Source organism: Paraphaeosphaeria sporulosa (assembly GCF_001642045.1).
Source record: "Paraphaeosphaeria sporulosa strain AP3s5-JAC2a unplaced genomic scaffold CC84scaffold_7, whole genome shotgun sequence".
In the NCBI taxonomy this organism is placed as follows: domain Eukaryota; kingdom Fungi; phylum Ascomycota; class Dothideomycetes; order Pleosporales; family Didymosphaeriaceae; genus Paraphaeosphaeria; species Paraphaeosphaeria sporulosa.
Window position 1 is genome coordinate 470,205 of NW_017253366.1, and position 27,055 is coordinate 497,259.

Below are 27,055 nucleotides of genomic sequence, written 5' to 3' on the forward strand. Positions count from 1 at the left end.
GCACCAGCCTCTCACCTTTCCCGCTTTCTGCTGCTATTGCCCGTCGGAACCAAATCGGCCCGGCCCCCGAAGCGCATTTTTTAACCTCGCGCGTCTGGCTTCCGTCTGCTCTCCATGAACTAAAACCAAGATGATTCAACGCCTTTGAGACAGCTCCATCCTCGCTCGGCTGGCGCAAGCCAGTCGACGCGGGTGCTGCTGAGATGCTCCGGGCTCCAACCACCTGAAGGAGACAAGGAAACTTTATGATTGGTCTTAGTTCTGTCCTGCGTTGTCCGCCCTCGACCGACCGCATCACGGCGCATCAATCGCATCAATTGTCGAAGAGGAGACATCAATGCGAAGTGTCTCCGCTTGGACCTTTGTTTGTGCTGTGTCTTTCGGTAATCTCCACATCGAGGTGCGTCCAGCACATACTTTGGAGCAGTAATATCAAATATTTGTTCTCCGCTTCAACCCAGTTCTTTCCTTCACCCCGCCCACAGTGCTGTCTCATGAATGCCAAGGCTGTTTACAATCGCACCTGCCCTCACGCGACTTGATGCGATTGTCAACGCGCCTGCCTGCGAAAACGCGCGCGCTCTCTAACCTCCAGCTACTTTCAAAGCGAGCCCCGCCTGCCTCGCTCGCCGCTCCACCTCTCCACCTTAACAAGTACCGCACGGCCGCTCAATGAACGGCGCCTTTGCCACTGACAAGAAGAAATACCCGCGAGTATCATCAGACCCATCATGGCATCCGACAGCTCGTCCCTGAGCCCCGACATCGATCGAGATAGCAGCCCCAAGCTCGGAAGCTCCAACTTTACGACCCAATACTCCAAAAAGACTGGCCGCCCCATACGCCGCAGCGCGGGCAAAGCCAAACCGACAGATGGCTACGTCGACTCCAAGGTCATTGAGGACGAGTACGAAGAGCCTATCGAGACACCTTCGGAAGACGAGGATGGACATATCAAGCCTACCCAGAAGCGCAAGCGTAAGCGGTCGCCATCCCCAGAACCTCCACCCCTTGATGACGTGATCCGCAACGACGAGCCCGATGAGCGCTCCGAGGATGAAGACCCGTTCCAGAAGAAGTCGAAGCTACCGCCCATTGAGCTCCAGTTCAACGTCCCTCTTGGTTTCCACGGCCCGCTAGTGGTGAAGCTGGACCGGAGTCTGCTGGTGCCGGACACGGCGTATGATATGCGCCCCGGTCTCGCGATGAAGAAGATTCGCGCTGGATCGGGAGTGGACTCGCAGCCTTCGGATGGTGGGAAGAAGCCTCTTGGGTTCGCCGACCTGCCCGCAGAGTTACGGAACAAAGTGTATCGGCATCTCTTCGTTACGGAGGAGAAGATTATGTTCCCAGATGCGGAAAACATGAGTCGGTCGAGCCAGTTCCTGAGTACTTGCAAGTTGGTGCATAATGAGGGATGTAGCATCCTCTACGGAGAGAATAAATTTCGATTCGACCGCAATCACAAGACCCGTGGTCCTTTCTGGGAGCCACTCCCCAAGGAGATTGGCTACAAAGACGTACGCCAATTTCTCAAGATGATCGGTTCAGAAAACTTGGTCTACCTACGAGACATCACCCTGTTCCTGAGCGATGCTTTGCCCAGCACAACACCAGAGCTCACCCACGAATCACGCCGATATCTTCACGATGAGCATCTGCTTGACGTACTTCGAACCCTACGTCAAGCCAAACTTCGCAAGCTCAACGTGCTCTTCACCGGACGTCGTTCTTTGGCTCGCAACGATACCAAATTCGTGGAATACCTGATGCAGGTCAAGGCTGACGAGGTTATCTCTGACACAGGCACTGGCTGGTACTATCACAACCGCAAGATCGAGAGTTATATCTGGAAAGAGTTGAAAGAGAAGATGACCCGGAAGAAGAAGCTCTATCTTCCTGAGAAATAGGATACTTATCATTTCGAGGCTGCGGGGCTTGTCCTCAGAAGTCACAACCACTCCTAGCCCGGGACAGACCTGAGGAAGGGCCCGCAGAAGACCTGCGGAACGGCGCTGTTCGAATTTCTTTTCCTCTGACCAACTGCTACTCGCACACACACATCCCATTGTCGGTTCCAGTATACTACTTTGTTCAAAACATCTCCCTTTGTTGCGAGGCTCAATGACGTCTCAACAAGAGACATGGTACTTTGCTTCCCTGATAAACACTGTCCGTCTGGATTCATTGGGAATCGATAAACCCATGTTTGTTCTGTATCTTGTTCATCCCAAAAGCATTCCAATTATACCCAGCTTTTCCTCCTGTAATTATCAGCGATGGGCAGAGACATGGAGCCACCAGCTCTACTCTCTCCTCGCGTTTCTCAAAACTTTCACGGTGACATGGCTCTCAGGCCCATCTTCAAGGATGGAAAACCCGGTTCGGCAGGCTGGCGGTCGATTATTGTCTGGCTAGCATTTCCCTCGACTGGGAGTTCGGCTCGACCGGTGCATGTGCATCTAGCTACCAAAAAAACTTAGGTCTTCGATCCACTTGGTAGATTTTTCCGTGCCGTATCAAATGTCTGTCTGCACGTTGTGCAATGTTAGATGTGGCTGTTTCGCATGTACGCGCAGTCACTGTGCAGCGGGTGGGTAAATTGGCTGCGTGAAGACGCGGGCAGGGGTGGGCTGGGGTGTGAGCGTACCTTGCATTAGCGCGTGAAAAGCTGCAGCGTGAGTACATTGCGGGTGTGTGGCTGATCATATCAGACAACCCAGCCCGTTCTATGTAAATGATTGTCCCGTTCCACGGGCAGTCTTGTCGATTTCGAAAGCACATTGTACGAGAGCTAATGTACCGCCCGTGTCCGCAGCGCGTTTGCGGAGGATTTGTGCGAACTGTGCCGCAGGATTGCGTCTAAGAACACGTCATCCCGCGGAGGGAACGCACGTAGGCATCGCCGCACGCTTATCGTAGACGTACGGTCTAGCGAGGTTCTGGCGAACAAGCCGGAAGACTCGGGCGGCGCAGCGGCGCGGTGATTGTTCCTGAATCCGGGATGCTGGGGACTGCCCGGGGGGGGGGGGTGAGAGGAAGGGGGGTTTAGCCGGTATGAAATGAGAATTGTGGGGTTGGGAAGGAGAATGGACGGAGTTGGTAGAAGGCGGAGGTTGTGGAAGGGTAAGACTAGAGGAAGGGCGGGGATACGGTAGATGGGACGAGAGCTGACGTATGAAATGATGGAATTGTCGAGGCTGATGGACTGACGAGTCTATTGTGCTAACTTCCACTGTATTTCTACATTATCACATCGCCGAAAAGCATTTTACGTCAGACACTCTCTCAAATATCCAATCATTCTGATGTGGAAATGGTACCTCTATCGGGGAGTTTCGAAAGGCCCCGATTGCGGCACAAGCCGATGCTCATTCGTACACAGCGTCTTGACGTGCAGTAAATATCCTCAAGAGTGCGAGAGTCAAGAGGGGGACCTTTCGCTCAATATATCTTCGAATGCGAACAACGCGACTTCGACAATTCGATTTGTTGGGGATATCCAGGTGGGTATGTTGCAAGTAAGCAGCCTGCAAATATCTGCTTCTGTTGGAGCCAGACAGCGAGTTGGATGGAACGAGTTCGCCACTCAATTCATGCAGAGCGTCCCATCCTAGTCCACCACGTAATCTCGATCCTCTGTATGCTCATACTCATAATTGTCCTCATCGGTCTCCTTTAGAGCTTCAAAAACCTTGTCAAAGAAAGCCTTGAAAGAAAGCGCAGGCACAGCGTTGCCGATAAGTTCACGCAATCCTGTGACGCCTAGGTTGTCTGGGAAACGATGCCAGGCAGGGAACCCATTAAGGGCCGCCAGTTCTGCCATGTTGAAGCTGCGTTTCTCGTAAGGGTGGACGTCAGACTTTCCGCCACTAGTAGTGATGCAGCTCGGGAGTGGCTTTCGTGCATCGGTATGTTCGGCGTGAGGTTTCCGTGTATGCTGCAGCATATGACCCGGAAGATCCTCGATATTCGGAACAAGAAGAAGAGCGTCCTTGATTGTGACAGGCTTGAGCAATTGCGGACCGATGCCATTGGTTGGGCGAGGCCACGAGGGTATTCTTTGTCCGGGACAGGCAGCTAGTATGATTATGCGTTTTCTTGCCTGGGCAAGGCCATGTTCTTGGAAATTGACAATTCGCCAACTGCAATCGTAACCGTTCTCTGTTAACGCTTGGATGTAGGCTCGGAGGTGCTGACCGTCATCTGAGCGGTTCTCCACTCCTGGCACTTGTTCCTATGCACATATTAACTCCAGTTTGACATGCTAAGCGTAATCTACTCATAATACCATTGTGACGATTCTAGGCCTACACATCTTGAGGATGTCTGAGAGAATGTACCCGAGTGCGATGTGTGCAGCATCTCTTTCTGGGTTTGTGTGGCGATTGGCCGCAGAATGTCCTTTGCATACAAATGAGAAATGCACTACGTCGACGACGTTGCCGCTCTCCTTGAGCTGTGAGAATTCACGCACATCCATTTGCAAAACGACTTCAGATCCGAAATTGAGTCTCAGGGTTGTGCAGGCGTTTGTATCGATGTCCAGTAGAAATTGTGGCGTCAGACCCGCAAGTATGGCCGCTCGACTGGTACCCCCAGCACCGGCACATACATCGGCGTATGAGTATTGTTCATTCGAGCGCCTCAAGCGGTCTTGACCCAAGCGATGCTCATGCAGCAGCCAGAATGGAGCTATCCCGTTGTCAACGTCACTCTCGGCCCTAGACACCCGACGCAACTTGAACTCGGAGATCTTGCGCCTTTTCAGGTCAGCCTTCTCAATATATTTGTAGCGACAGAATAAAATTGCGTCGTGTTCGTGGTCTTGTGGGGAGTGGTTAGTCTTGCCATGATACCATAGAGTATTAGTGATAACGATGTGGCGTTTGCAGGCAACGTTTCTCAGAGGTTCGCTGACTAGGAAGCTATCAATAGCATCCGTATCTGTGGTCGTCCTCACAATAACGCACAGCTCGTTTCGGTCGTCGCAAGGTAGAAGAGACATCAGGTAATGACCTCGTTCCTCCGAGAATCTCTTGTCAACTTCATCATTTCGTAGCAAGCGATACCCGTGCAGAACCTTTGCCCCGTCGTCGTCTTTGGTGATGAACATAATACGCAGAAAACTGCCATCTCTCAGTTCCACGCTGTCATTCGGTCGCACTCTTTCGCCGCCAACCGTTCTCGCCTTGCTGAAAGATTCCATATGGTGTTCAAATGGGACGTTTAGAGCCGCGATCGTCGCCGCCTTTAAGTGGCGATCGACGTCATCCATCATCTTGGGAATGGGGGAGTCAGACGAACAGTCGTTGTTTACCTGTTGGTGGTTGACTGAGGTGCCGCTGTGTAGATTTGAAAACAGGTGAGGTAGAGCTCTTGCCAAAATACAAAATACAAAATACAAAATACAAAATACAAAATACAAAATGAAAAGGCTCAACCGTCCGTTTGCGACGATACCTCGAGCTTTTTCAAAGGTGAAGCTCACTTACTAAGGAATGGCTAGCAAGTGCACGTGCACCTAATATAGAAAAAAGTGAGAGGCCATGGTTATCGCAGAGCCTTAGTGAAGGTGAAGGGAAAGGCACCGAGGGTAAGCGCACACAAGCCGAACAAGTAAGAGGCGTGACATGTGTCACATCATACAGTTTATATATTCGATCAAAGGTGGGTCAGTTCGCTCCCCTCCTCTTCTTGAACTCCTCTATCCATTCTGTCGCCTTCGACTTAGGGATTACGCTGATGTTAACAAGCCCATCCTTGATCTCACACTTGCCGCTTCCCAGGACCTTGCCGAGGGTCATTTTCTTCCCCAACTTAATGAGTCCACCCGCGACCGTCTCCATATATGCCTCCACATCGTTCAACGTGAACTCCTGCTTCTGGTCCCATGGGAGCGGGAAGATGTACTCTAGATGCTGATTGAGCGTCTCTGACTCAGCGAATGCTTTGACAAAGTCTGACTGAGCATGTGTGGGATACAACAACATGACTGGAAAGGACAGTATTGAACTGGGGTCCATTTTATCCTCGAGTTTTATCTCTGCATCCTCCAGGTTTGGGGCCTGTTCTGTACTCCTTGTCTTGATGCCGCGACTCTTGAGCGCTAGTGAAAGAGTTGCACGCTCGGATGCGACTTTCGCCTTACGCTCTCTACGCGCCTTTTCGATAGATTCGAGATGGGTTTCGCGGGCTGAGATCTTTGTATGGAGGGTTTTGAGCGGGGCATTGGAAGGATCGATTGCGAGGCCAAGGCTGCATGCATCGACCGCTTCCGGGATCTTGTCGAGGGATAAGCAAGCCGTGGCAGAGCGATAGTAGGCTTTGACGTTGGATGAGTTGAGACGGAGGGTTGCTGCACAATCCTGGATACAAGAGCGGTAATTCTTTTTCTCCAGGTTACACAGCGCTCGGTTTATATAGCAAGCCTCCTCGATGACCTTTTCCTTCTTCGCCTCCTCCTCTTCGTCGATCTCGATATCGGTAACATCAACGATAGGCGGGCCATCCTTCGGATCTGGCTCTTTCTTGGGCGCTTTCAACGCGGCTATCGCCTTGTCGTAGAACTCTTTCGCATTGGTCCACTGCTTCGCCCGGGCACATTCATTTCCTTGTTGTCGGAAATTCTCTGCGACCTCTGCTTTTGTGCCTTCATATGCGAGAGCCTTGAGCGCCTCTAAGGCGTCGTTTTGGCCGCCTTCGCCGTCTGTTTCGTCGAGCGTTGTCATGAAAAGAGGCATGCGGTTCATCTCCTTGATCAATTCGTCTACACTTTGTGACTTGATCTCTGCCATTGCCGGTGGCATAGCTGCTGACGGCAGCGGGGCTCCATCTGCTTGAGGCGGCTGCGCCATATTTGGTGAATCGGGTATGTACTGAATATCGCTGTTGAGGCCGATATTTGAGTTCCTTGCACGCGCAGATGTACGATACTAAGTAATCGTACACTGTCCCTGATTGATTATAGAATGTAGACTTGGGATATTTTCTCGTTGCGCTCGATGTCATTCACCCCACTCTGTCGCCAACTTTTTTGGGCTCGCTTATCGATAATGGTCACGTGCGTGTTGGACGCCCTGGGGTCTCGACCAATGAACCCGTGGGCCATTACGACTTCCTCCCAGCTTCCATATGCCGGACACCAACAACATCCATCGCGCCATTGTGTGGAGGCTGCCAGGGCGGTCCTTGAGATGCGACGGGCGTACGCGCGCAGTCACGCAACGAAGCCCCTTAATGGGACCACCAGGAGGGTCCTATAACACAGGAAATAAGGTATCCACGCATAGCACCCGCAAGTCCCATGCATTACGGACAGGGTAATGCCGGTCGCCGACAACTCGCTGCGAGTCAATGAAAAACAAGGACGAAGGACGACGAATACAAATTGCATATATAGGTGTATTTCGGCAGCAAAAATGTTGCCCACGGGCCACGGTACATCAATGGACCCGCACCGATTGGTCCAACGGTGCAACAATCGCAAACTCCTGACCACCGGTAACGCCGATGATGATCTTCGACGATCTTCGTGGTCGTGGGGACATCCTTGTAAGGCTGGAACACGACAAAACCTCGGTCCAGGTATCTCTGTACCACACAAGGCGCTGCCAGTCACCCATATTCAGCAAGGTATTCCCGTAATCAGTCTAACACCATGGGTAACTTCGGGGTTATAGTGAAATCTGCTACATTATCAGCATCCAGATGTCACCGACGAGGTCGATAATCTCCCAGAGCCCCACTACAGTGACACTCAGCACTTCGTCGAAAGGGTTGGTAACATGTTTTACCACAAGATGAGCAATGCGGTAACTCGCTTGGACCTCGCGAAACACCTTCAACAGTGACCTCCGACTCGGTAAACTTGCGTGTCGCCTTAAGTGCTATGTGCGACGAGCAAATCCTGTCATAATTACAGCTTTGCGGCGCTACCTCGATAATCCACGAGTTGCTCAATCGCTGCAATATCTGACTGGACTGGACGCTGGAAACCAGTTTATGCTTCAAGACGTACGGTACATCTCCCGGTGCGTCGGTGCCTGACCGTACGATCATCAGGGTTTTGTGACTGTCTCACTTCAAAGGGCCGAATATTGCTACTCATCACAAGGACGACACAGGTTTTTATGTTTAGCTCATGTACCAGCCCAGCAATAGCGGTTGAACCCATCGCAACGATCAATCCGAGCGTTATCTCGCCGTCATCTTTTGCTTGACACTGGCGGTTCGAGCGCTTTGGAAACGTCTTTAACATATTCCTGTATCAAGGTTACCCAGGGCTCCCGTATTTTTGACGAGTCACCAGCTACCTTGCCTCTTCAAGAGGCCTTCTTCAAGCAACGATCCTTCCATACACGGTACAAATCATGATGCTCGCAGGGCGCATCGATAAGGAACTGTCCACGAAGTAAGAATTTTATTTTCATCTTCTCATTGTCGTGCTGGCTTCCAGGTTTCGGTTGAGAACGTGCGTGGGTGGCCTGAAACTGTCGCGTAGCCGCTGTACCGTGCCTTTGGTACAAGTACACAGTCTCACGGTCACCAAGCAATTAGTAAGGATGTCTCGGAGTCAAACAGCGACAGCAAGCCGAGGTTTGCTGCAGCAGCCAAATGCGTTGCTAAGACGAATGCGTCCAAATGTGAGTGTTGTTGTGCAGCGGGACAGGGCTACATGTAGGCGCTGTACGAAGTCTCGTGCATCCAATTTGCTGGGGGGTAGGCCTTGAATGCGGGCACGATTCATTACGCACACCACCTCGCGTTGGCTCCCGAAGCTACGGGAGCGTCAATTATCGTGCAACCACATCAGAGACTATTTAGCCTCCACTGTGCTAACATCGAGATTGCGGGCCGTTGAGGCTAATTCTGTTACCATACCTTCGTAACTTGTGGTGAGCATGTGGTCGCGTAAAAGACGGTACCATGTGTGTTCCCTCCGTCACAACACATGGGTTACCCGAAATTGCAAGTTTTCCGGTCGATCGCTGAGGATCGTTCCTCCCGATGAGGCGTAGAGTCAATTCAAGCTCGCATCCAGAACGGCACAAGTGACAGCTTCTGTGCCAGTGCACCACCCGATGCTTCCGGACCGGCGCTATAGCATAAAACTCATGATCCAGGATCTCGACGCGTCCGAACCACGGTCTCTCCTCGTTGAAGACGCTGTCCGACTGACAATCTGCAGATGTCGCGGCGCCGCGACGCATGTTAGAGGCTCCGCTGCTGACGGTTGGCCTCGTGTATTCAGGCGACACTGACACGCTAAACATGCGGCGCAAACAGGAGCTGAGCACTGAGTGGCGTTGCGGCACGAGCGTCCAGCCTCATCATCGCGCTGCATAGGACCCCAATGGAAGTCTCCTTGGGAGGCTGAAACTTTAGCTTTCCTCTCTAAATGGCGGTTCTTCGTAGCGTTAAACCTACTCGATAAGGTAGAACGTTGGATAGAGCTTCATTTCAAGGGCCGTAGCTCCTGGCGGGCTGGAAGCCTATCGGTCGACAGTGGCAGGCTTCAGCTGCGGTACGAACGTGTGGCAGCCATCAGTCATGTGCCAACTGATTCTCATCACACAGCATCACATCCTCAAGCTGCGAACGATAATCCCACGCATCCAATGCCGCTCGAGCTCGTCTGCCCCTGTCATTTCCTTTTGCTCGACAAGAGATTCGTTAGGCCTAGCGGAACGGGTACGTTGGACTAGAAAATCGACCAATGAACGGCAATATGTGGAACTATTTAACCCAATATAGCGGTTCCGTTAGCCTGGGTTTCCGAGCTCGGTTGCATGCAGGGGAGCGCACTTCCTCCGTGCTCACCAGCCAAAAGCCAAAGGATCGTGCATAAACGCGTGTGCACCGTGTGCTGGTCAAATTAAACATGGGGTCAATAGTACAGCAGCACGTTATTCGCTCTAGAGTGTCGGCCTTTGGGCCTTTCCCGTCTCCCCACGACAGAGCCCGGTATAGCGTTTTACCAGGATCTAAAGGATGCATGAACCCGGCACTCGCTGATCATCACATTCATGCCCACCCCGTTCTCGTCCACCTTTGATCCCCCTCCCACGACCCACGCACGACCTTGATAACGCGTCTGGAGTCTGGGGCTGGCTGTCAAGAACTATGCATGCCTGCTAGCTTCTCTTCATCTTTGTTCGCCCCTCAATGCATTCTATTCTTTACATTACATCCTTGACTCTTCGAGCACTGACAAGTTTCCATTGCACAAGGAAGGCATCACTATTCGTATCTATGCCGACTTTGTCTAGCACGTAAGGCAGCCCACGACCCTCCTGTTCGGATCACATCCAGAGCATAGCAAACGGGGCGGCAAGCTGACATCACGCCTCTAGCTCTTGAGTATCGCGACACATTCACGAACCTGGACGAACTTCCCACGTGTTTGCTATACCTCGACTGTCTTTGGTTCCGCCCCAACGGCAACGGCAACTCTCTTCACTAGCATACCGTCATATTCTACGACTGCGCTCGAGGATCGCGACTCTGACATTGTTGTCATCACAAGACGCGCCGGAAGTGTGGTGAGTGTCTTCAACAGCAATCCAGAACCGCGCAACTGTGCCGGAAGCTGGGACTGATCGTCCATCATCGGGGACCCAATCTGACTTTTAACATAGTAATGTATGCGGCGTTGTAGTTATCAGTGCCACTTTCTTGTGGTCTCGGCAGCAATCTTCCCTAATTCTTCGTTTGCACAATCGTTTCCGTGCGAATTGGTCTCCTCCCTGCCACGATGGCCACCGAGTACTTTTCCGATAATGAGGCATACATAAGCAACCAACCTCTACCTTCGCCGGCTGGCACACCGTATACTTCCCTTTCACGAAGGACGTCCCGCTATGGGTCGCCTATCAGCGAGGCGCCAGCGTCTCCAGCACCATTCCCGCCAGAACCCAATGACAACCACGATGCCCCTGACAATAGCGACAGCGTCTCTATGCTTGATCCGCGACGATTTACGCCGACACTGCACGCCTCTCTCGTATCCGAAATCCTTTCTTTGCGACGCGAATTGGACTCCAAGCATAAATTTATCGAAGATCTCGAGACATCTTTTGACACAGTTCGGAAAGAAAATGATGCGCTTACGAGCCAGTTGTCTACGAGTACGAGGGAGGGCCGAGCAGTCAAGGGGCAACTACAACAGCTCGAGGATGCGACATTATCAGCACTGGAAGAAATAGCGAGTGAGAGAGATAAATTGAAGGAAGTGAATGACGATCTGAAAGAAAAGCTCAATTCGGCACAGAAGAAGCTGCGTAGCCAGGAAGACGATTCGACCCGGGTTCATGACATGTGGGCGCATGAGAAGGAAGCGTGGGCTGGCGAAAAGCGCACTCTGGAACGGCGCGTTCACATTTCCGAAAGCCGCTTGAAGATGCTTCTCGAAGAAATTGCTATTCATGAGGAAGGACAAGACAATGACGTGGACAGCGAAGGTGAGGGGCTTCCCCGCGATAGTGGCGTGGGTCCAGAAAGCGAGGCTGGAAGTGTGCGATCTTCTCCTGCCAGAAGGACATCCACGCGCATTGCGCGTCACTCTAGGAACTTGAGCAACAGCAGCTTCCGAAGCTTTGGACGTGGGTATCGAATGTCTCTCATGAGTGGAACTGGATCTGAAGGCCACGGACGTAACAATGGCATGAGTTTGGCGGACGAATTGGTCTTTGACGAGGAGGAGGAGGATCTCGATGACCTAGAACTCGACTCGGATGACTTTCCGGAACACGAAATGAGAGCATTGCGGGCTCTTGAATCGCGACAATCCATGCGACAAGACGACAAGGCGAAACGCATTCTCGGTCTGAGTCTGGACAGCGAATTGCCGATCAGAGATGTCTTCCCAGACACTGAGCCAGTGAAGTCTGAATCGACACAGCCTTCTGCTGCCGTTCCGCCACAGAAACTTCATTTGGTGTTCCCTCCTCCACGACCGCAGTCAATGGAAATACCGGAAGAAGAGTCGGAGCCAGAGCCAGAGCCAGAGCCAGAACCAGAACCAGAACCGGCGCCCAGACCCCAATATGTTGACACTGGGGTACAACCCTCCCCTCCATCTTCCCCTGTCAGGCCCGAAACTTCGGAGTCAGCTTTGACCTTCAAGCTCTATGAAGGCACTGCTTCTAGAGCTGAAGTAGAAGCTAACCAGAGGAAGAAGCGAGTGTCTGCCGCAGCTGGTCCTTCAGCTGGGACTTCTCAAGCTCCGCCGATGCCCCGACTGATGACCTCCACGTCTACTCAAGGTAGTGATCAGCCTTTGAGCCCGCCAGCTACTCCTAAGGTTGACACGTCTTTCGATGATGCTTCTTTATCTTCCCAACCCCGACCTGCAGTAGTGTCGATTGCGACCCAGACCGAACCTATTGAACATGTCGAGTCCGCTGGCCCTGTTGAAGCACCTGCTCAAGAGCAATCGAAACCTATATTACCGACGCGCGCGCCTCCGCCAGTTCCAATTCTGATACCATCCATTGCTATCCACGCACCTTCGTCTACACCGTCGTCGCCCAAGGAGCCGATACTGCCTCCAGGTACGATTAGTGTTGCCACACAGACCACGATTGACTTGAGATCGAATATGCGCACCGTGGGCATGCAAACTGAGCCCATCATGGTTGACAGGCGATTTCAAAAGCTGCCCCCTCATCTGCAACCCTCGGCTATATCGTCTAAGCCTGGCACACCGGAGCCTGGTCAGAAGGGCACAATTACAAGCCTTGTTGCTCAGAAAACGGACGCAAAACAGGCGCCGGAGAGGACTGCCGGTCCCTCTGCTCGTCAAGATCTCATGTCCTTGCTGGAGAAAGCTACGAACAAGGTCGAAGATCGATATCCTGGGAACAACGACAATGGTCCGTTGACTCGAACCAAGGAAAGCAGCATCAGCAGACCATTTCGAACAAGTAGTCTATTCGCAGGCTTTGACGGGCCATCTTCTGACGAGGAGGACTCAGACGCCGAACTTAGTGCCGATGAGCAGCGTCAGCCTCCCCCAATGCTCTCAGCGCGCAATGTCAAGAGCGGCAAGGTGTTCAACAACCCACCTACCCCAGTCCCGGAGGAGAAGGAGCCCTCGCCTTCGCCCGCTCGTCCTTCTGAGGACTCGACCAGGTCTCAAATTTCCTCACACGCTTCGATGGAGAAACCGGCGAGGATTGGCAAACTTGCTCGACAGCCTAGCATCCGACGATCAGCCATGATTCAGAATGGAACAACAGCACACATGCGCTCGCGCAGTCCCAGCATTGGAAGCGTTGACACAAATGGCTTCCTCACCAAGCCCCCATTCCCTGTCCCCACACGTTCAAGCTCGCGGAAGCCTGTTCTTAGCAAGAGTGAGGGTTCGCAGAGCCCTACTCCGCGTAACAGTGGTAGTTTTGCAGGACGTCGTCCATACGGCATGAAGCAGCAGCAGCACCAGCGCAAGGACAGTCTTCGAAAGGTGCGATCAGCGGCAGTCGTGTCGAGATCAGGCCGCCCACGAAGTCGATCCCCTCCTTTGCCGGCAACTCCTAGTACGGTACCCCTCAGTCCCTCTCTTCCACCGATACCTTCCTATACCAGTGATGTGAGCAGTAGTTATGGGTATGCGCGTGGTCACCGTAACCAGTTGTCGACGACTACCACTCAAACTGCACAGACAGCACTTACGGGAAGTGCTTCAGTGGGCAGCAGTGTTGCTTACCAAGCGAGCGTCGTGGATGCTATCGCGGCTACCATGGTTGGTGAGTGGATGTGGAAGTACGTGCGTGGCAGGAAGGCGTTCGGTGGGCAAGAATCACCTGCAGATCTTGCTAAGGCAGGCGATGAAGCCGTTTCCACCATCAACGGAGTACGCCACAAGCGATGGGTTTGGATCTCGCCATATGAGCGCTCAGTGCTGTGGAGCAACAAGCAGCCAACGACTGGGCCTGCTTTGATGGGTACGAAAGGCCGGAAACGTGAGTTCTGTTCATTCAGGTGGTTATCATGTACTGATAACCTTGCTAGTCGTCATTCAGTCCGTACTCGATGTTGTCGACAACACACCGATTCCCCGAAATGCAGGCACGCAAGCTCTGTTCAACCGATCCATTCTCATCCTCACTCCGGCCCGCGCACTCAAGTTTACAACTACCACCCCCGAGCGTCATTATATGTGGCTGACAGCCCTTTCTTTCTTGGCGCACTCGAGCTCTCCGATTCCAGACCTTGGTGCTGCACCGCTTGCGCCGCCCGATGAAGAACCGGCCTACCGTCCACAAGGAGCGACGCTCCGCCGTTCGCACGTGCGTGATTCAGTGCGCCTCGCGAAAGGGAAGGCCAATCCCGTGGCTCAGCGATACCAGGCATCGATGGAGCCAATGCCAGAATTGAACACGTTCCGAGCGGAACAAGCATTGGAAGAGTCTGCAGATCCGCCGACCATCCCTCGCGGCCCTCTCCACAGCAGGAAGAGAAGCTCTACAGGACCCCTCGCACCTCGCCCAGCTCAAACGTTCAGAACTTTCTCTCACCAGCAAGTACCTTCGCTGTACTCCTCGGGCTCCTCCGACATGTACAGCAGCAGACAGCCCCCTTCTGTGCCATCCTCCGTATACAACCCCAACAGCGTCGTCGCCAGCACTCGAACATCCGAAGCCAGCACCTCAACCCGACCTTTCTTTGACACCATGGGCACCATGCGCATGGAGGCGTTCATCGACGACAGCCTCGGCAAAGACCCTTCGCTGCGGGTTCTCCAGTCATCTTCACGCCCGGGACATCGCAGGCGACGGGGTAGCCAATGGAGCGTGAACGAAGCGAATCGAGCAGGCGGAGCATACGACGACATCATGAACGATCCCTTCCGCGGGTTCTAGTTGGCCTTGTTCCCTGTTTCTCGACGACGTACACGCGACCTACGTGTTATTGCCGACCATGTGTTCGGGCTCTGCGCTTGTCTTTATTCTTGCGAAACCCAAAAGCCTCTCATTTCCTTTCTAGCTTTTCTATGTCATATTCTCCTTGACTCATTGTCCTCGTAGGGTTCCACCGGCGTAGATGCACAGGCGCTCATGCGCAAAGATATCCATAACACCACACGGTGTCAAATGTGTAATATTTCCTTGCTACATCACATCAGCCAAATATTTTTTAAGGTTCGCTTTATATCCCTTGGGAGGTTCTGGGTTGGAAGTGGTGGTTCAGGATTCATTGTGATTTACAGGAGGATTTTTGCGTCACCTTTACCACATCAGCCACTGTCTTCGGACTCCATTGCTGGTAATACGGAATAATATCTATTCGTATGCATTCGCGTCTTGAGTTGCGATGTTCGAGGTCATCTCGTCCCGTGCCTATTACAAAATGTACCTAAACCCTTTGTTGTCAAGCTCGGTCACGTCCAGCATTCCTGCTTCGACGGCAGCCTTCTCTTCTTCGTCGGTCAGATGGATCCCGGACGCCGACTCCCTGTCCCTCTTCTTATTGACACTCCACATATATGCATACAGCACCAATACTGCGAGCAGCTTAATTGAATACCCAATCAACATGCTGTGCTACGTTAGCAATGTTTTCCTCTCAATAAACGCAGTGGGAACTTACGCTACATAAGCACTGTGGTACCCCGGCTTCTCACTATCCTTGAACGTTTGCGGCCCAATAATGTTCCCAACACAGTATCCAGTGAACAGCGCGGCACCGGTCAACTGTTTCTTCGTATACCCCGCAACATTCGAGCTCACAATCGTCAGACTCATGCTAAACCCCAGACCCTGGAAATAGCACAGCCAGAGGCCTACGAGGCGGCCCCATTTGCTCGATGATGGGAGCGCGACGAGCATTGATGCCCCGATGATGCAGATTAGGTTAGCGACTGTCATGATTATGCAGCGTGTGTTGGGGAAGCGCGTGCAGATGTAGCCGCCGGTAATGAGGGAGAGGAATTGCACTGCTCCGCCGGGGATTTGGAGGTATTGCGTGCCGAGGGTGTCGACGCCGAAGGATTTAATGATGAGGGAGCTGAACTATGGGGTCATGAGTACCTCTGTATGGGCGACAAGGGTGTGAGACTACACTTACGCTCGTGAGGGCTGAATTCGGGATCTGTGCCCCGGTCGCCATAACGAAAAGGATCCATGTCTTGGGATCATACAGCGTCTGCCACGCCTGATACTTCTTGAAATGTCTGTTCTTTACGCCTTGGCGGTTTCCTGCAACGCGCTCAACGGCGATGACGCGTTCGGGTTCTTTCAGGAATTTCGCGGTGCTTGGTAGATCGGGGAGGTAGAGCAGCGTGACGATGCCCATGATTATGCTGCATGAGCCAAAGATTAAGAACACGTACATCCACCTTGGAAGACCTGATTTAATGTGGCCTACAGCGTAACCAATTAGGCCTCCGAACATGGTTGCGATCCCATTGGTGCAGTAGTAGGCTTCCAGTCGCAGGGGTTGCTCTGCGCTGGTGTACCACATGCTCATGATGAGAACGAATCCTGGGTTTACGGCGGATTCGAGAAGGCCTAGAAGGAAGCGGTTGGAAGCGATGCCGGCGAAGTTGTGGCATAATGGAGTGGTCATCAAGATGATGCCCCATCCTGGGTACTGTCAATATACTTTGCGACTTCATGGGTGGGAAGTCACGCACCCAATGTCGTGAATCCTAAGAACTTAGCGATTGGTAGGCGTTGCAAGAAGTAACCAGACGGGTACTGCCCTACAAGGTACCCAAAATAAAAGATGGAACCTTGACAAATGTAAGTGAGCCCCCAATGAAGTAGACACTGTCTGTGCCGTACCAAGCCACGAAAAGTCCTGTCCTTTCAACTTTGTTCCTTCGTTCAATCCATAAGCGCTGGCGTAATTGATGCCATTCTTGTCGAGGTACTGGAGAAGGTAGATGAAGAACAGAATCGGGACGATGCGGACGTCGATTTTGCGCAAGACTCTCTTTGCTTCTGCTGCGTCTATCTGAGCACCCTGGTTCTTCTTGTAGGTTTCATAAGCGTCATCGAACTGCGATGATGTCTCAGAGTGCACCGGCAGGGAAAGCTGAATAGCCTCGATCTCTTTTTCCTGGGCCGTATGCGATGCCATCTCTTCCTTTCACGAGCTGGATCGGGACTTAAAAGCTCCAGATGTATGAGGTACTTTGGAAAGCATTCTGCAGGGCCGCACCCTTTTCTATGGATCGAAACCCACATCTCTACTCAGGGATGCACGTTGAGCTGCTGCCACATTATTCGGAGGGACGCCAGAAAACGGGCATGACGTCTCTAAGCGATGTGCCATGCGCTAAAGAATAGGACTTGATCCGGGGACGAGCTGGTGTTATTGGTTCGGAGACATGATGGCCGCGAGTAAAGCGTGCGTTGGTCCTGATTGCGACATCGCATGCTGGTTTGACGTTTCTGACGTTTCCTCGATACCGCGGATCTGGGCGCAATAAGGAACACCACGTGGAAGACACACAACCCGGGGCGCAAGCCAAGAAAGACTGCGGAATTTGAAAAATTGGATATAACGATCAAATATGGAACGTAGATAGACCATGATCCATCCTGCACTCTCTGAGGCTGAATAGCCAATGAGGTTCCCAACGCGCAGGAGGCCAGTAGACTAGCACAGGTGAGTTCGAGGTGAATATGCAACATTGTTACCTTATAAGCGGCGCCTCCATATGACACTAGAAACGTTGCTAAGATTCGCAAGCATTTTGATGAGTATAGGGAAGCTTGTTCAACGCATAGTGGAACTGCGGCTACTACACGCTTATGTAATAAGAGGTAGTTGCATCCCTGACCATGTCCTGCTCTTTTCCCTTCCTACCAACCTACACTTAGCCATTGATTACGATTGACGATGCGAAGTCCTCGGTATTTGCTGATGCTTAGTGATTTGCGACCGTATCCGTGTCCCAAAAGCCCGTTCCGGTATGACGTACGGCCCTCCGCGGACCGCCTCAGCTACAATGCGACAGTTCAGATAGCTATTGCTACAATTTCGAACCACAAATCAGCAGATCATCCCGTAGACAGGTATCCTGAAGATTAGCAATAGCAAACCTCTATACATATCCCGACTACCTGCTTTGATGCGGCTGAGTGATTAGGTGTGTTCATTGGGCCTCGTCAGGCGTGCAGCGGACAGATGATGGGGGCCGCGCCCCTGTAGTCCAGGGACGGCAACGCTGCGATCTTGTGGACCTCCTCGCGACACTGACCGCCGTCCTTGCTGTAGATCTGAACAAATCTACAGCGATGATCTCCTTTATTCTCGTCTTTGTTCCTTCCTTTTGTGCAATACCCCACAGTTCTATTCTTCACGGGCCGCCAGCGAGTGTTTCATAGGCGCTTACTCACCTACCGGCTAACTACCGCTCTATGAAACACGAACCACGGACTCCACAGAAGATCTCGTACTTCGCTCGCCTGGCCTACGGACTATATCCCGTGTCCTATCATGAGCTTAACAAAGCAGGTGGTTTGCTAGGTCCGACTGAAAGTCAAGCTTCGCCCCACCCATGTCCCTGGCCGTCAATCTCCGCAGGACTGAACGCCTGCGTAGTCGCAACTACCTAGTACCGTCCGCAATGGCGATTTCGTCGATTTGATTGGCAGTGCGCGGCGAGATGGCGTCGAATTCTCCACGAGATGCCGCGGGCCGTGGCGCTCGATGTTTCTTTGGTGTGTTTTTTGTTCCCTCCGATGCTTAGCCCTGTAAGCAGGGAGTTTGGCCGTTAGGTACACTCTTTGGTTTGTATAAGACCTCTTACGGTCGCCTGGTCCATTAACCTTCTCTCGCATCTACGCTACGGTGCTTCGTTCTTTGTCATTCTGTTCGCACATTCATTCACATTCTTTCAACTCTTTCTCTACGTTCTGCTCATCTTACATTCTTTACTTCATATCCATTCGTTCAGCAATTGACGCATAGAATCGTACTTTACCCCAGTATCCAAGATGAGAGGCTCCATACTTTCTCTCCTTACGTTTGGCAGCGCAGTCAGCGCCTGGCTCCCAGCCGAGCGCGGCTTCTTCAAATCTGAGGCTCGAAGCCTCTCCATCGGTCAAGGCCGCTCCATCACCAAACGCTTCAACCCGGACAAGATCCGTGGTGTCAACCTCGGGTCCCTCTTTATTGTCGAGCCATGGATGATGGGCCAAGCCTGGAACGACATGGGCTGCGGCGACCAAAAGTCCGAGTTCGACTGCGTGCTGAAGCTCGGCCAGGACGGCGCTGACGCAGCGTTCAAGCAACACTGGGACACCTGGATAACCGAGGAGGATCTCGACAAGATGAAGGAGTACGGTATCAACGCTATCCGTGTACCCGTGGGCTACTGGATGGTTGAGGAGCTCGTCGACCAGAGCGAGCACTTCCCGCGGGGCGGGCTTGAGTACCTCGACCGACTCGCCGGATGGGCGGCGTCTCGCAATATGTACATGAACTTGGATCTCCACGGTGCGCCGTACTCGCAGGAGATCCATCAGCCCTTCACTGGCCAGGTAAGACACGCCCTCCTGACATCCCACTTCGTGGCATGCTAATGATCATGGACCAGTACTCCGAAGAAGCCGGCTTCTACCAAACGTCCCAGTACGAGCGCGCCTACACCTTCCTCCAGAAGATGACCGAGCGCATCCACACCACCGACGCCTACCGCACAACCGGCATGATCGAAGTGCTCAACGAGCCGCAGCGCACCCACGACTCCCTCATCCCAGAGTACTACGCAACCGCCTACGGCAAGATCCGTGAGACCGAGGCCAACCTCGGCGTTTCCGACGACAAGAAGCTCACCATCCAGTTCATGGCCGAGTCCTGGGGCGCGGGCAACCCGCGGCAGGTGCTGGAGGGCAAGACGGACGTCGCGTTCGACGACCACCGGTACCTCAAGTGGGCCAACATCGACCAGAGCAAGCCGAGCTATATCGCGACGAGCTGCGGTGACACATTCGGTGGCAACGACAACAGCCCGATTGTGGTGGGCGAGTGGAGTCTGGCGGTCGCCGACAACAACGAGCAGACGCCTGAGTGGGAGCCGCAGGGCAACAAGGACTGGTACAAGCAGTGGTGGGGCGCGCAGGTGCAGGCGTACGAGAAGGGGCTCGGGTGGTTCTTCTGGAGCTGGAAGGTGCAGCTTGGGGATGACTACAGGTGGGGGTACAGGAACGCGGTTGAGGCGGGCGTCATCCCTCTGAGCCCTGACGAGGCTGCCGGACTGGCCAAGTGCTAGGCGTGCGATGCCGTGTGAGGGACAGAGGTGTCCTTGGTCGTATTCTGCTTCTTCCTTGGCCTGCGCTCCATCAGCGCGTGGCATTCCTGCATAGCGTTTGTTGTTATTTAGACGAACACCTATTTTCTAGATATCGAATTCTCAATACCCTACTTGCCAGTATCAAATCACCGCGGCAGGACATTGTCACTTCAGCATATCAAAGTCCCGACAGGAGTGCCAGCCAAGAATTGACAGTAGAAAAGCCCCTCATAGCTAACACCATGATTTGGCGGTGCATTCATATAATACCAATATCACTACCAATACCAATACCAATACCAAACCTCCATCTCATATACCTCATGAGCACACATCCCCAGCGCCATCTGCGCCAAAAACGTGCAACCAAAATGCACCAACTCGCCCAACCAAATGCAACAACAGAAGCCAAATCAAGCCAAATCAAGCGCGCAAAGAGACAATGGTGCTACCAGACAAGCTCTCCAGCGTGAGCGATTAATTCTAAATAGACAATAGCACGATACGTGCAAAAGGCCCATAAGCCAAGATGGGGAATCAGTAGAGTTTGCGTTCAGTCCAGTCCAGTCCAGGGGGTATAAACCCGAACATATATGCTAAGGAAATATCGTCAGGTCGTGTCGGGGTGATGCCGCGCTGTATGTATATATGTATATATGCGTGTGTGTGAGAACGCTCCAAGAGCAGATAGATTACGAAAGCAATAAAGCAAGTGGTTTGATATGATGTGATGTGTAAACAGATCGAAGAGCGATGACCGCCAGATGGTTCATGAAACTCGTTCCGGAATGTTGATCATTCGAACTGGCGGCTGCGCTTTGTGATTTCGTCGTCGCTGAGGGCAGCCATCCAGAGACATTTGCTAATGATGTTGGGCTCGACGTTGAACGTGTAGCGGGAACTCGCCTCGAGGAGGCGCAGGAGACTCTTGACAATCGTGGCGGCCGTGTGATGTCGTTCGAAGTTGACTAGCCTCTCTCCAGCCGCGGGAGGCGCATCGATGAACGCGGGCTTCTGCGCGTTGTAGATGAGGTCTCGTGTGTATATGCCTGATTGGTTGTTAGCATGCATTGCGGGGAAAGGCGGAGGCATTCTTACCGATGAAGGGAATGCACCCCTCCTCGATTGTGGCCGTCTCCATCTCTACGCGTAAGTTGTGGAAGTTCTTGAGAGGTTGTACGAGCGCTTCCAGTTCTCTCATGGTGTGCAGCTCAGCGGCAGGAACTAGCGACCACGTCTTCCGCATACGAGAGACATCGTTAGACAGGAGAGCGATGGAGAGCTGGTACATTGTCGCGTAGTTTCGCAGTCTTCGGGCGTGCGAGGCAATATGGATGTACTTGACAATGCATTTGGCTCGCTCCTCAATGCTCTCCGTAAGCACGATCTCGGAGACAGCCCACTTGACCACCAAGTTGAACCGAGCAATGACAACGTCGACCCCTCTTGCCTCTTGTGTGCGCAAGTAGTCGACCCAGTCGGAGATCTGAGGAGATGATTGTTTCCAGCGAAGCTCGATAAGCTCCCTCCAGTCAATCTCATCGAGCGCATCCTTCTCGATGATGGTGAACTGCTGCGCGAGAGTCTCCGAGTCGTATGCGAGGATGAATGGGAAGTGAGGAGGCTCCGCCGCCGGGCTCTCCTGCTTGGTCTCCTGTGGGTGCACAGTAGGCTCCTTTGGCTGGCCAAGCATCTCAAATGATTGCCCGTTGAGGCGAGATGCCGGCGACATACCAGGTGTAGGAAGGCCTTTCTCGAAGACGGTGGTGTCGACCTGAGGCAGGGTATCTTTTAATCGATTGGCTGTGAGCGGAGGCGTAGGCGGGTGTCGCATCGGATGAGTAGGTAGAAACTCGTCCTTGTCGCCCACAGGGGTCTCATCGTCGAAGAAGCTTCGGACGCCATTGCTGTCATTTGACATGGTTCTTCTAGTGGACCCGAGATCGCTGAGATCCTCTTCATCGTCTAGGAGGAACGATTCGCGAGCAATCGATGACCTCGGCATCGTCTCGTCTGCTGGAATCCTCTTCATGCTGTCCGTCTTGATGATGTGTTCGATCGATGAATTTGACGAAGTAGTAAGCTCTTCAATCCGGGTCACAGGACTCGTAGGATTCAATGGAGCAGGTTTCGCTGATAATCTCATCGTTTCCAACGTTGATGCACGGGCTCTTGTAGGCCGGCCGAGGCCGCTCAGCCCTCGATCAAGAAGCGGTACAGAGGAATAGGAATCCTCCGACTCGATCTGCGAGTCGACGGGGGGCACGCGGCGATTGAAAGCTTCCCCAGAGAGGCGGTACATGTCTTGCCCTTCGGCGCCCGGAGGAGCAAGTGGTCGATGCAAGGCATCGTCGCCTTTGGCGTGGTCTCTCGGCTGCGAAGGGTTGTAACCCGTTGGTACATATGTCTCTACCAGCGGCGCAGAGGGCTTAAAGGCCCCCAAGCCGACATCAGCCCTGGGAGATGTCTTTGAACTTGAGTCCGCTAGATCTGGCGACTTCTTCTCATACCTTCCTTCCAGCTTCATCAAAGCAGACTCGATTCCACCATCGTCGTGTATATCGTCCGGCAGAGCTGCCAGCTTAGCTACTTCAGCTTCGAAAGACGGTCTGAGATTGGGTTGGGAAGAGTGAGTATCCACTAATGAGATATGTGGTCGCTTTCTCAGCTCGCCCTCTGCGTCGCTGTCATCCTCTTTCTCAGCTCCTTTGGTAAGCCCATCAAATCGATCCGTCCTCAGGATGACAGAGTTGGCGATAGAATGAGTGCGATTGGATACGGATCCCGTGGAGTGCGGGCGCTGTCCTTGTTCCAGATCTTGCACGTTATCAGCAGCGCGAAGATCACCACCCGGGCGACGTCGGAGTTGACGAGCGGGCTTCAATGCCTTGATGGAAGACTGGCGATCGAACTGAAAGGGGTCATTGTCCGAGGACATGGTCTTGAAGGTCGACATGCTTTCGATGGGTTTCTGTCTCCCTAAACCGCTAGCATGAGACGTATGTCGGCGCAGAGATGCAGGGCGTGACATTGACGTCTTCGTTGAGCCCCGTCGCCGGAATGAATGCATCCGTTCTCTCCCGAGAGAGGCTGATCGTCTTTGTGGTACAATGGACGGTTGAATCGATGGGCGAGATACTCGTTCCCAGTCTTGCGGGACTTCTATTTCCCTGTGCTCGGGATGTATATCAGTCTTTTCGTCGTCGATCTTTGCATCGATTGATGCTACCCTAGTCAAGTCAATAGGAACAGAGCTGATGGAGCCTTGTCCCTTTTCAGAGAATGGTAGAGCCCCGGTCATCATGGGGACAGGCGGTGCGCCGGTGTCGTCCATGATGACTATGGACTTGCTTCCGGTCGTGATGCCGCTGTTGAATCGAAGGTCCTCCTTCTTGGTGGATTTGAGTTGGCCTTGGCTGCTGTTGCTGTTCGACTTGCGTTTCTCAAACTCAAACTCGAATCCTCCGAGAGCAGGGGCGGGGATCATACTCTGTCGCTGCTGCTCGTTCTTCAGCTGTTCTTGCACTGCTTCTTTGAAGCTTTCAGCAACCGCAGATGCGAGCACATCGACTCGGACCTGAAGACGAGGACGGGTGTTTCGACGCCTTTGGACACCAGAAACGGCGGTCGAGATGGTAGCAGGGTTCGAAGATCGCGCTGAGGATGCTGCATGGTGCTGGAAGCCGTGGGCAAAGTGCGGGCTTGAAGAACCCGGTTGCTTGCTGCTCAAGGCACGCCGAACACTCCCAAGAAGCTTCTTTACGCCCGGACTCGCCACATACCCGCCGCGAAACTGCACATCAGGATGTACAACCTCTTCATGTGCAAGCTCCAAACGTGATTTTGTGTGCCTCAAACTGCCGTTCTTCACATCGATGTACGGTGAGCCTGGCTGGAAGAGCCCACCGCGCACGAGACTGCCGGGAATCTTCGAGATCGTTGTGATATCTACGGTGGTAATGTCTCCGTCAGAGGTCGTGCTCTTTGGGAACGAAAGATGCGTTCTGTGGTCGCGCAGAGCGTCCGAAAAACTTCCGCTACGTTTGTGTCCATGTGATGGCCTGTTCGACTGCTTTGCAGGTGAAGGTTGTTGTGGACTGGCTGTGAGACGTGATGGCGGTGCTGCCACAGGATGCGGCACAGGATACGCATGCAAGGGTACGTCTTTTGCCGCTTCTGTTCTATTCAAGCCCCTCATTGGGATGGAACAAGACAGGACTTGCATACTGCGTTCGCTGTCGGGCGACAAGGGTATTCTCACGCCTGGCTCGTACTGGGAAGCGTACTGCGAGGGGATATATGGAGAGCTTAGGCTATTTTGAGGCGTGTGCCGAGCCCTGTGAGCCCAGTCCATATGTTTGCTGGCAAATTGGTCGCTGGGGTTCGAGCCAATGGTTTCCGGGTTGGTTTGCTCGCTCACCTGGCGCGGGGCAGGACCTCGAGGAGGTGTTGACGGCAAGGGTGCCGCAAACGCGTTCTCGTCCACGGATGCCAGCGATCCCGGTTTCCCTCCAGGCTGTAGATCTTCGTTTGCCCCATCCTGGCCAATTCGCTCGTCGCTTTCCCAATACAAGGCGCACGTCCTTCTCCAGCATTTTTTCAGCTCGCCAATGATTTTAATGTCACCACCGCCGCCATCTTCACGGGCTCTGAGGTCTTTGTGCAGCCCATTTACCAGCTCACAAAAGTACACACGCAGACGGTACTTTGGTACGAAATCATCGACGAAGTAATTGAGGATCCAGTGCCGGAGGGCGACGAAAGTGCGGACGCGGACGATGCGGCCAAAGTCATCCTGGCGATTCACAGCCCATCTCAAGCGTGACAAAAGGTAGGCGACGAGTTCACGGGCGACCAGAAACGACCTAAAAGTCAGGAAGAAGTCGGACAGCAGCTCGTAGTCGAGGAAGCTAGGCGAGGTTATGTGTGCAATGAGACGTGACGGCGTAGCAGCAATAATGTCTCCGGTCGCAGAGAAGCGGACAACAGCGTGATCGTCGGGGTTCACAGTGAGCGCATCGTATATCTGGGGCCCGATTGGGATCTTGGAAATGCGGGCTGAAGAGGGCTCCGACGAAGGCAGCGGAGGCCGTAGGTCCATAGTGGCGCGAAAGTTGAAGGAGCTGGGCGAATAAACGTCGGATCGTGGGCGGGACGAGAGGAACGAGTGGGTCGCGCGCTGTGGGGTCAGGAAGGATGCCCTGTAATCGTCGGTGCCGGCAGCGCTGGTGTAGGTGGAGCTGCGCAGAATGGCGGTTCCTCGAGCGCTGAAACGCGGCGTGCCCAGGCGATAGGAGGGAATGGGGACCTCGAGAATGGGCGTCGTCTCCGTGTCGGCCGTCCTGGGGCGCCCCGAGCGCTCAATGACGACCTTGAAGGTGCCGGGCTCAAAGCTCTGCGAGCTCACCGTGTGTTCGTCGACGGTGGAGAAGGATCGCGAGCGGATGTGGTGGGCATGTGCGGCGGGCGCAGGGGACGAGTCGATATAGGCAGGCCGCGAGAGCTTGATCGCATCGTCCGTCTTCACGTCAGTCGGCAGGGGCGGCAGGACAAAGTCGGTGCGGGTGGGTGTCTTGGCCTCGTAGACGGTCTTCTCCCAGTCCTCGCTCGTCGGGCGGGCCCTGGAGTCGAGGGTGGCGCTGTCGGGCGGTGTCTGGGGGAAGATGGGCTCTGGCGGGCGGGCGCGCTGATGTGCAGGGCGTGCCGAGGGCCTGGGAACAACGGTCAGCAGCCGAGAATGGGAGTAGGTGGTTGTATCAGCACTGGCGGGCGCGGGGTGGAGTCGCAGCCAGCATCGATCACGGAGCGAGGCAGGGCGAATGCACCTGGGCCTGCATCGTGGGCTGCGCTATGCTGCGGTGGAGGATGCCGTGTGAGGTCGGCCTCGAGACGCTCCTCTCCGCCTGCGTCCAACGGCTCCCCCAGCCCCAGCCGCCGCCGTGACGCGCCAGACAACCAAACTTGCGCGCCCAACGTACCTCAGGTAGATGATGCCGTGGTTGATGTTGGCGACGGTGAAGGAGCGGCCGGGCGCGGTGCTCGGGGTCGAGTCGGTCGTCGCGTTGCTGGTGCCGCGGGCCCTGGTGGTGCGCAGCTGCTCGCGGGAGTCCTTCACTCTGCGCAGCGAGTTGCCGCGTGCTGGCGTGCTCGGGAGAGCTCTCTTGTGGTCCTCGGCACGGCGGCGCGCAGCGTGGAGTTTTCTTGCTTGGGCCAGTGCCTCTCGTTGCGCGGTGGGATCCGGCGCTTGAGAGGGCCATGCCGGGGTTGCAACTGGCTGCGACAGGGCCATCCTGCCTGCGCGCGGAGTACGGCTCTACAGGGCGGCGACCATGAGCGCAGCGCAGCTATCGGCGGTTGGGGGCCTGGAGAGGAGCGCGACAGTCGTGCATGGCCAGTATGGGCTCAGTTGGAGGGGAGGAGGCGGATGAAGTCGCGCGCGCCCAATCTTCCTCGACCAGCCCGCGGCGGCGTCGAGCCAGCAGGAAGACGCAATTCCCAGAGCCACTCAGCACCTTGCCGGCCAGACAAGCCCACCCCGGGCCCGTGTAGGCGACGTCGTCTAGCGACCCTTTAGCCTCGCAGGCCAGCAGTGCTCCACCGCGTTCGCAGCTGCACGTAGCCGCATCCAGGCGCCCGCCACTCGAGCGAGCCTGCCATCCTGGCCTGCAGGTGCCTTGCTAACGTGCAGCCCAGCCAATGCGTCATGGGACGCATCTGCGCTGCTCTCCAGGCCCCGGAGAGCACCGTGGCTCAACGCCGCCCATGCACGACCAGAGCACACGAGCCACGCGCGCAGTCGACAAACCT

The 27,055-nt window shown here is 54.0% G+C and overlaps 9 protein-coding genes across 9 annotated transcripts; 5 read left to right on the forward strand and 4 right to left on the reverse strand.

Annotated features, from left to right (window-relative positions):
- The first annotated feature begins 82 nt into the window (after positions 1–82).
- Positions 83–637, forward strand: CC84DRAFT_859882 (uncharacterized protein). The gene has a single exon (XM_018187649.1). It carries the CDS (start codon positions 246–248, stop codon positions 540–542), a length of 297 nt encoding a protein of 98 aa, XP_018033930.1. The 5' UTR covers positions 83–245; the 3' UTR covers positions 543–637.
- CC84DRAFT_859888 (uncharacterized protein) lies at positions 637–2,017 on the forward strand. The gene has a single exon (XM_018187650.1). The coding sequence runs from the start codon at positions 732–734 to the stop codon at positions 1,908–1,910; it is 1,179 nt and encodes a 392-aa protein (XP_018033931.1). The 5' UTR covers positions 637–731; the 3' UTR covers positions 1,911–2,017.
- Positions 2,018–3,613: 1,596 nt separating this feature from the next.
- On the reverse strand, positions 3,614–5,281 carry CC84DRAFT_1260700 (S-adenosyl-L-methionine-dependent methyltransferase; the record flags this gene model as incomplete). The annotated part of the gene is made up of 2 exons (XM_018185002.1): positions 3,614–4,237; positions 4,292–5,281. The coding sequence occupies 2 exons, from the start codon at positions 5,279–5,281 to the stop codon at positions 3,614–3,616; spliced, it is 1,614 nt and encodes a 537-aa protein (XP_018033932.1).
- A 366-nt stretch (positions 5,282–5,647) lies between these two features.
- Positions 5,648–7,006, reverse strand: CC84DRAFT_1165792 (TPR repeat protein-like protein). Its single transcript, XM_018178798.1, has one exon. The coding sequence runs from the start codon at positions 6,855–6,857 to the stop codon at positions 5,676–5,678; it is 1,182 nt and encodes a 393-aa protein (XP_018033933.1). The 5' UTR covers positions 6,858–7,006; the 3' UTR covers positions 5,648–5,675.
- A 3,435-nt stretch (positions 7,007–10,441) lies between these two features.
- On the forward strand, positions 10,442–14,962 carry CC84DRAFT_859913 (uncharacterized protein). The gene is made up of 3 exons (XM_018187651.1): positions 10,442–10,544; positions 10,641–13,964; positions 14,014–14,962. The coding sequence occupies exons 2-3, from the start codon at positions 10,757–10,759 to the stop codon at positions 14,862–14,864; spliced, it is 4,059 nt and encodes a 1,352-aa protein (XP_018033934.1). The 5' UTR covers positions 10,442–10,544; positions 10,641–10,756; the 3' UTR covers positions 14,865–14,962.
- CC84DRAFT_859919 (uncharacterized protein) lies at positions 14,962–15,312 on the forward strand. Its single transcript, XM_018187652.1, has one exon. The coding sequence runs from the start codon at positions 15,060–15,062 to the stop codon at positions 15,279–15,281; it is 222 nt and encodes a 73-aa protein (XP_018033935.1). The 5' UTR covers positions 14,962–15,059; the 3' UTR covers positions 15,282–15,312.
- A 32-nt stretch (positions 15,313–15,344) lies between these two features.
- On the reverse strand, positions 15,345–17,085 carry CC84DRAFT_1260702 (MFS general substrate transporter; the record flags this gene model as incomplete). The annotated part of the gene is made up of 5 exons (XM_018185003.1): positions 15,345–15,540; positions 15,592–16,013; positions 16,069–16,586; positions 16,637–16,735; positions 16,788–17,085. The coding sequence occupies 5 exons, from the start codon at positions 17,083–17,085 to the stop codon at positions 15,345–15,347; spliced, it is 1,533 nt and encodes a 510-aa protein (XP_018033936.1).
- A 1,704-nt stretch (positions 17,086–18,789) lies between these two features.
- CC84DRAFT_1260703 (glycoside hydrolase) lies at positions 18,790–20,409 on the forward strand. The gene is made up of 2 exons (XM_018185004.1): positions 18,790–19,496; positions 19,553–20,409. Exons 1-2 carry the CDS (start codon positions 18,951–18,953, stop codon positions 20,225–20,227), a joined length of 1,221 nt encoding a protein of 406 aa, XP_018033937.1. The 5' UTR covers positions 18,790–18,950; the 3' UTR covers positions 20,228–20,409.
- Positions 20,410–21,043: 634 nt separating this feature from the next.
- Positions 21,044–26,537, reverse strand: CC84DRAFT_1095726 (ras GEF; the record flags this gene model as incomplete). The annotated part of the gene is made up of 3 exons (XM_018174627.1): positions 21,044–21,297; positions 21,347–25,959; positions 26,227–26,537. The coding sequence occupies 3 exons, from the start codon at positions 26,535–26,537 to the stop codon at positions 21,044–21,046; spliced, it is 5,178 nt and encodes a 1,725-aa protein (XP_018033938.1).
- Between the last annotated feature and the right edge of the window lie 518 nt (positions 26,538–27,055).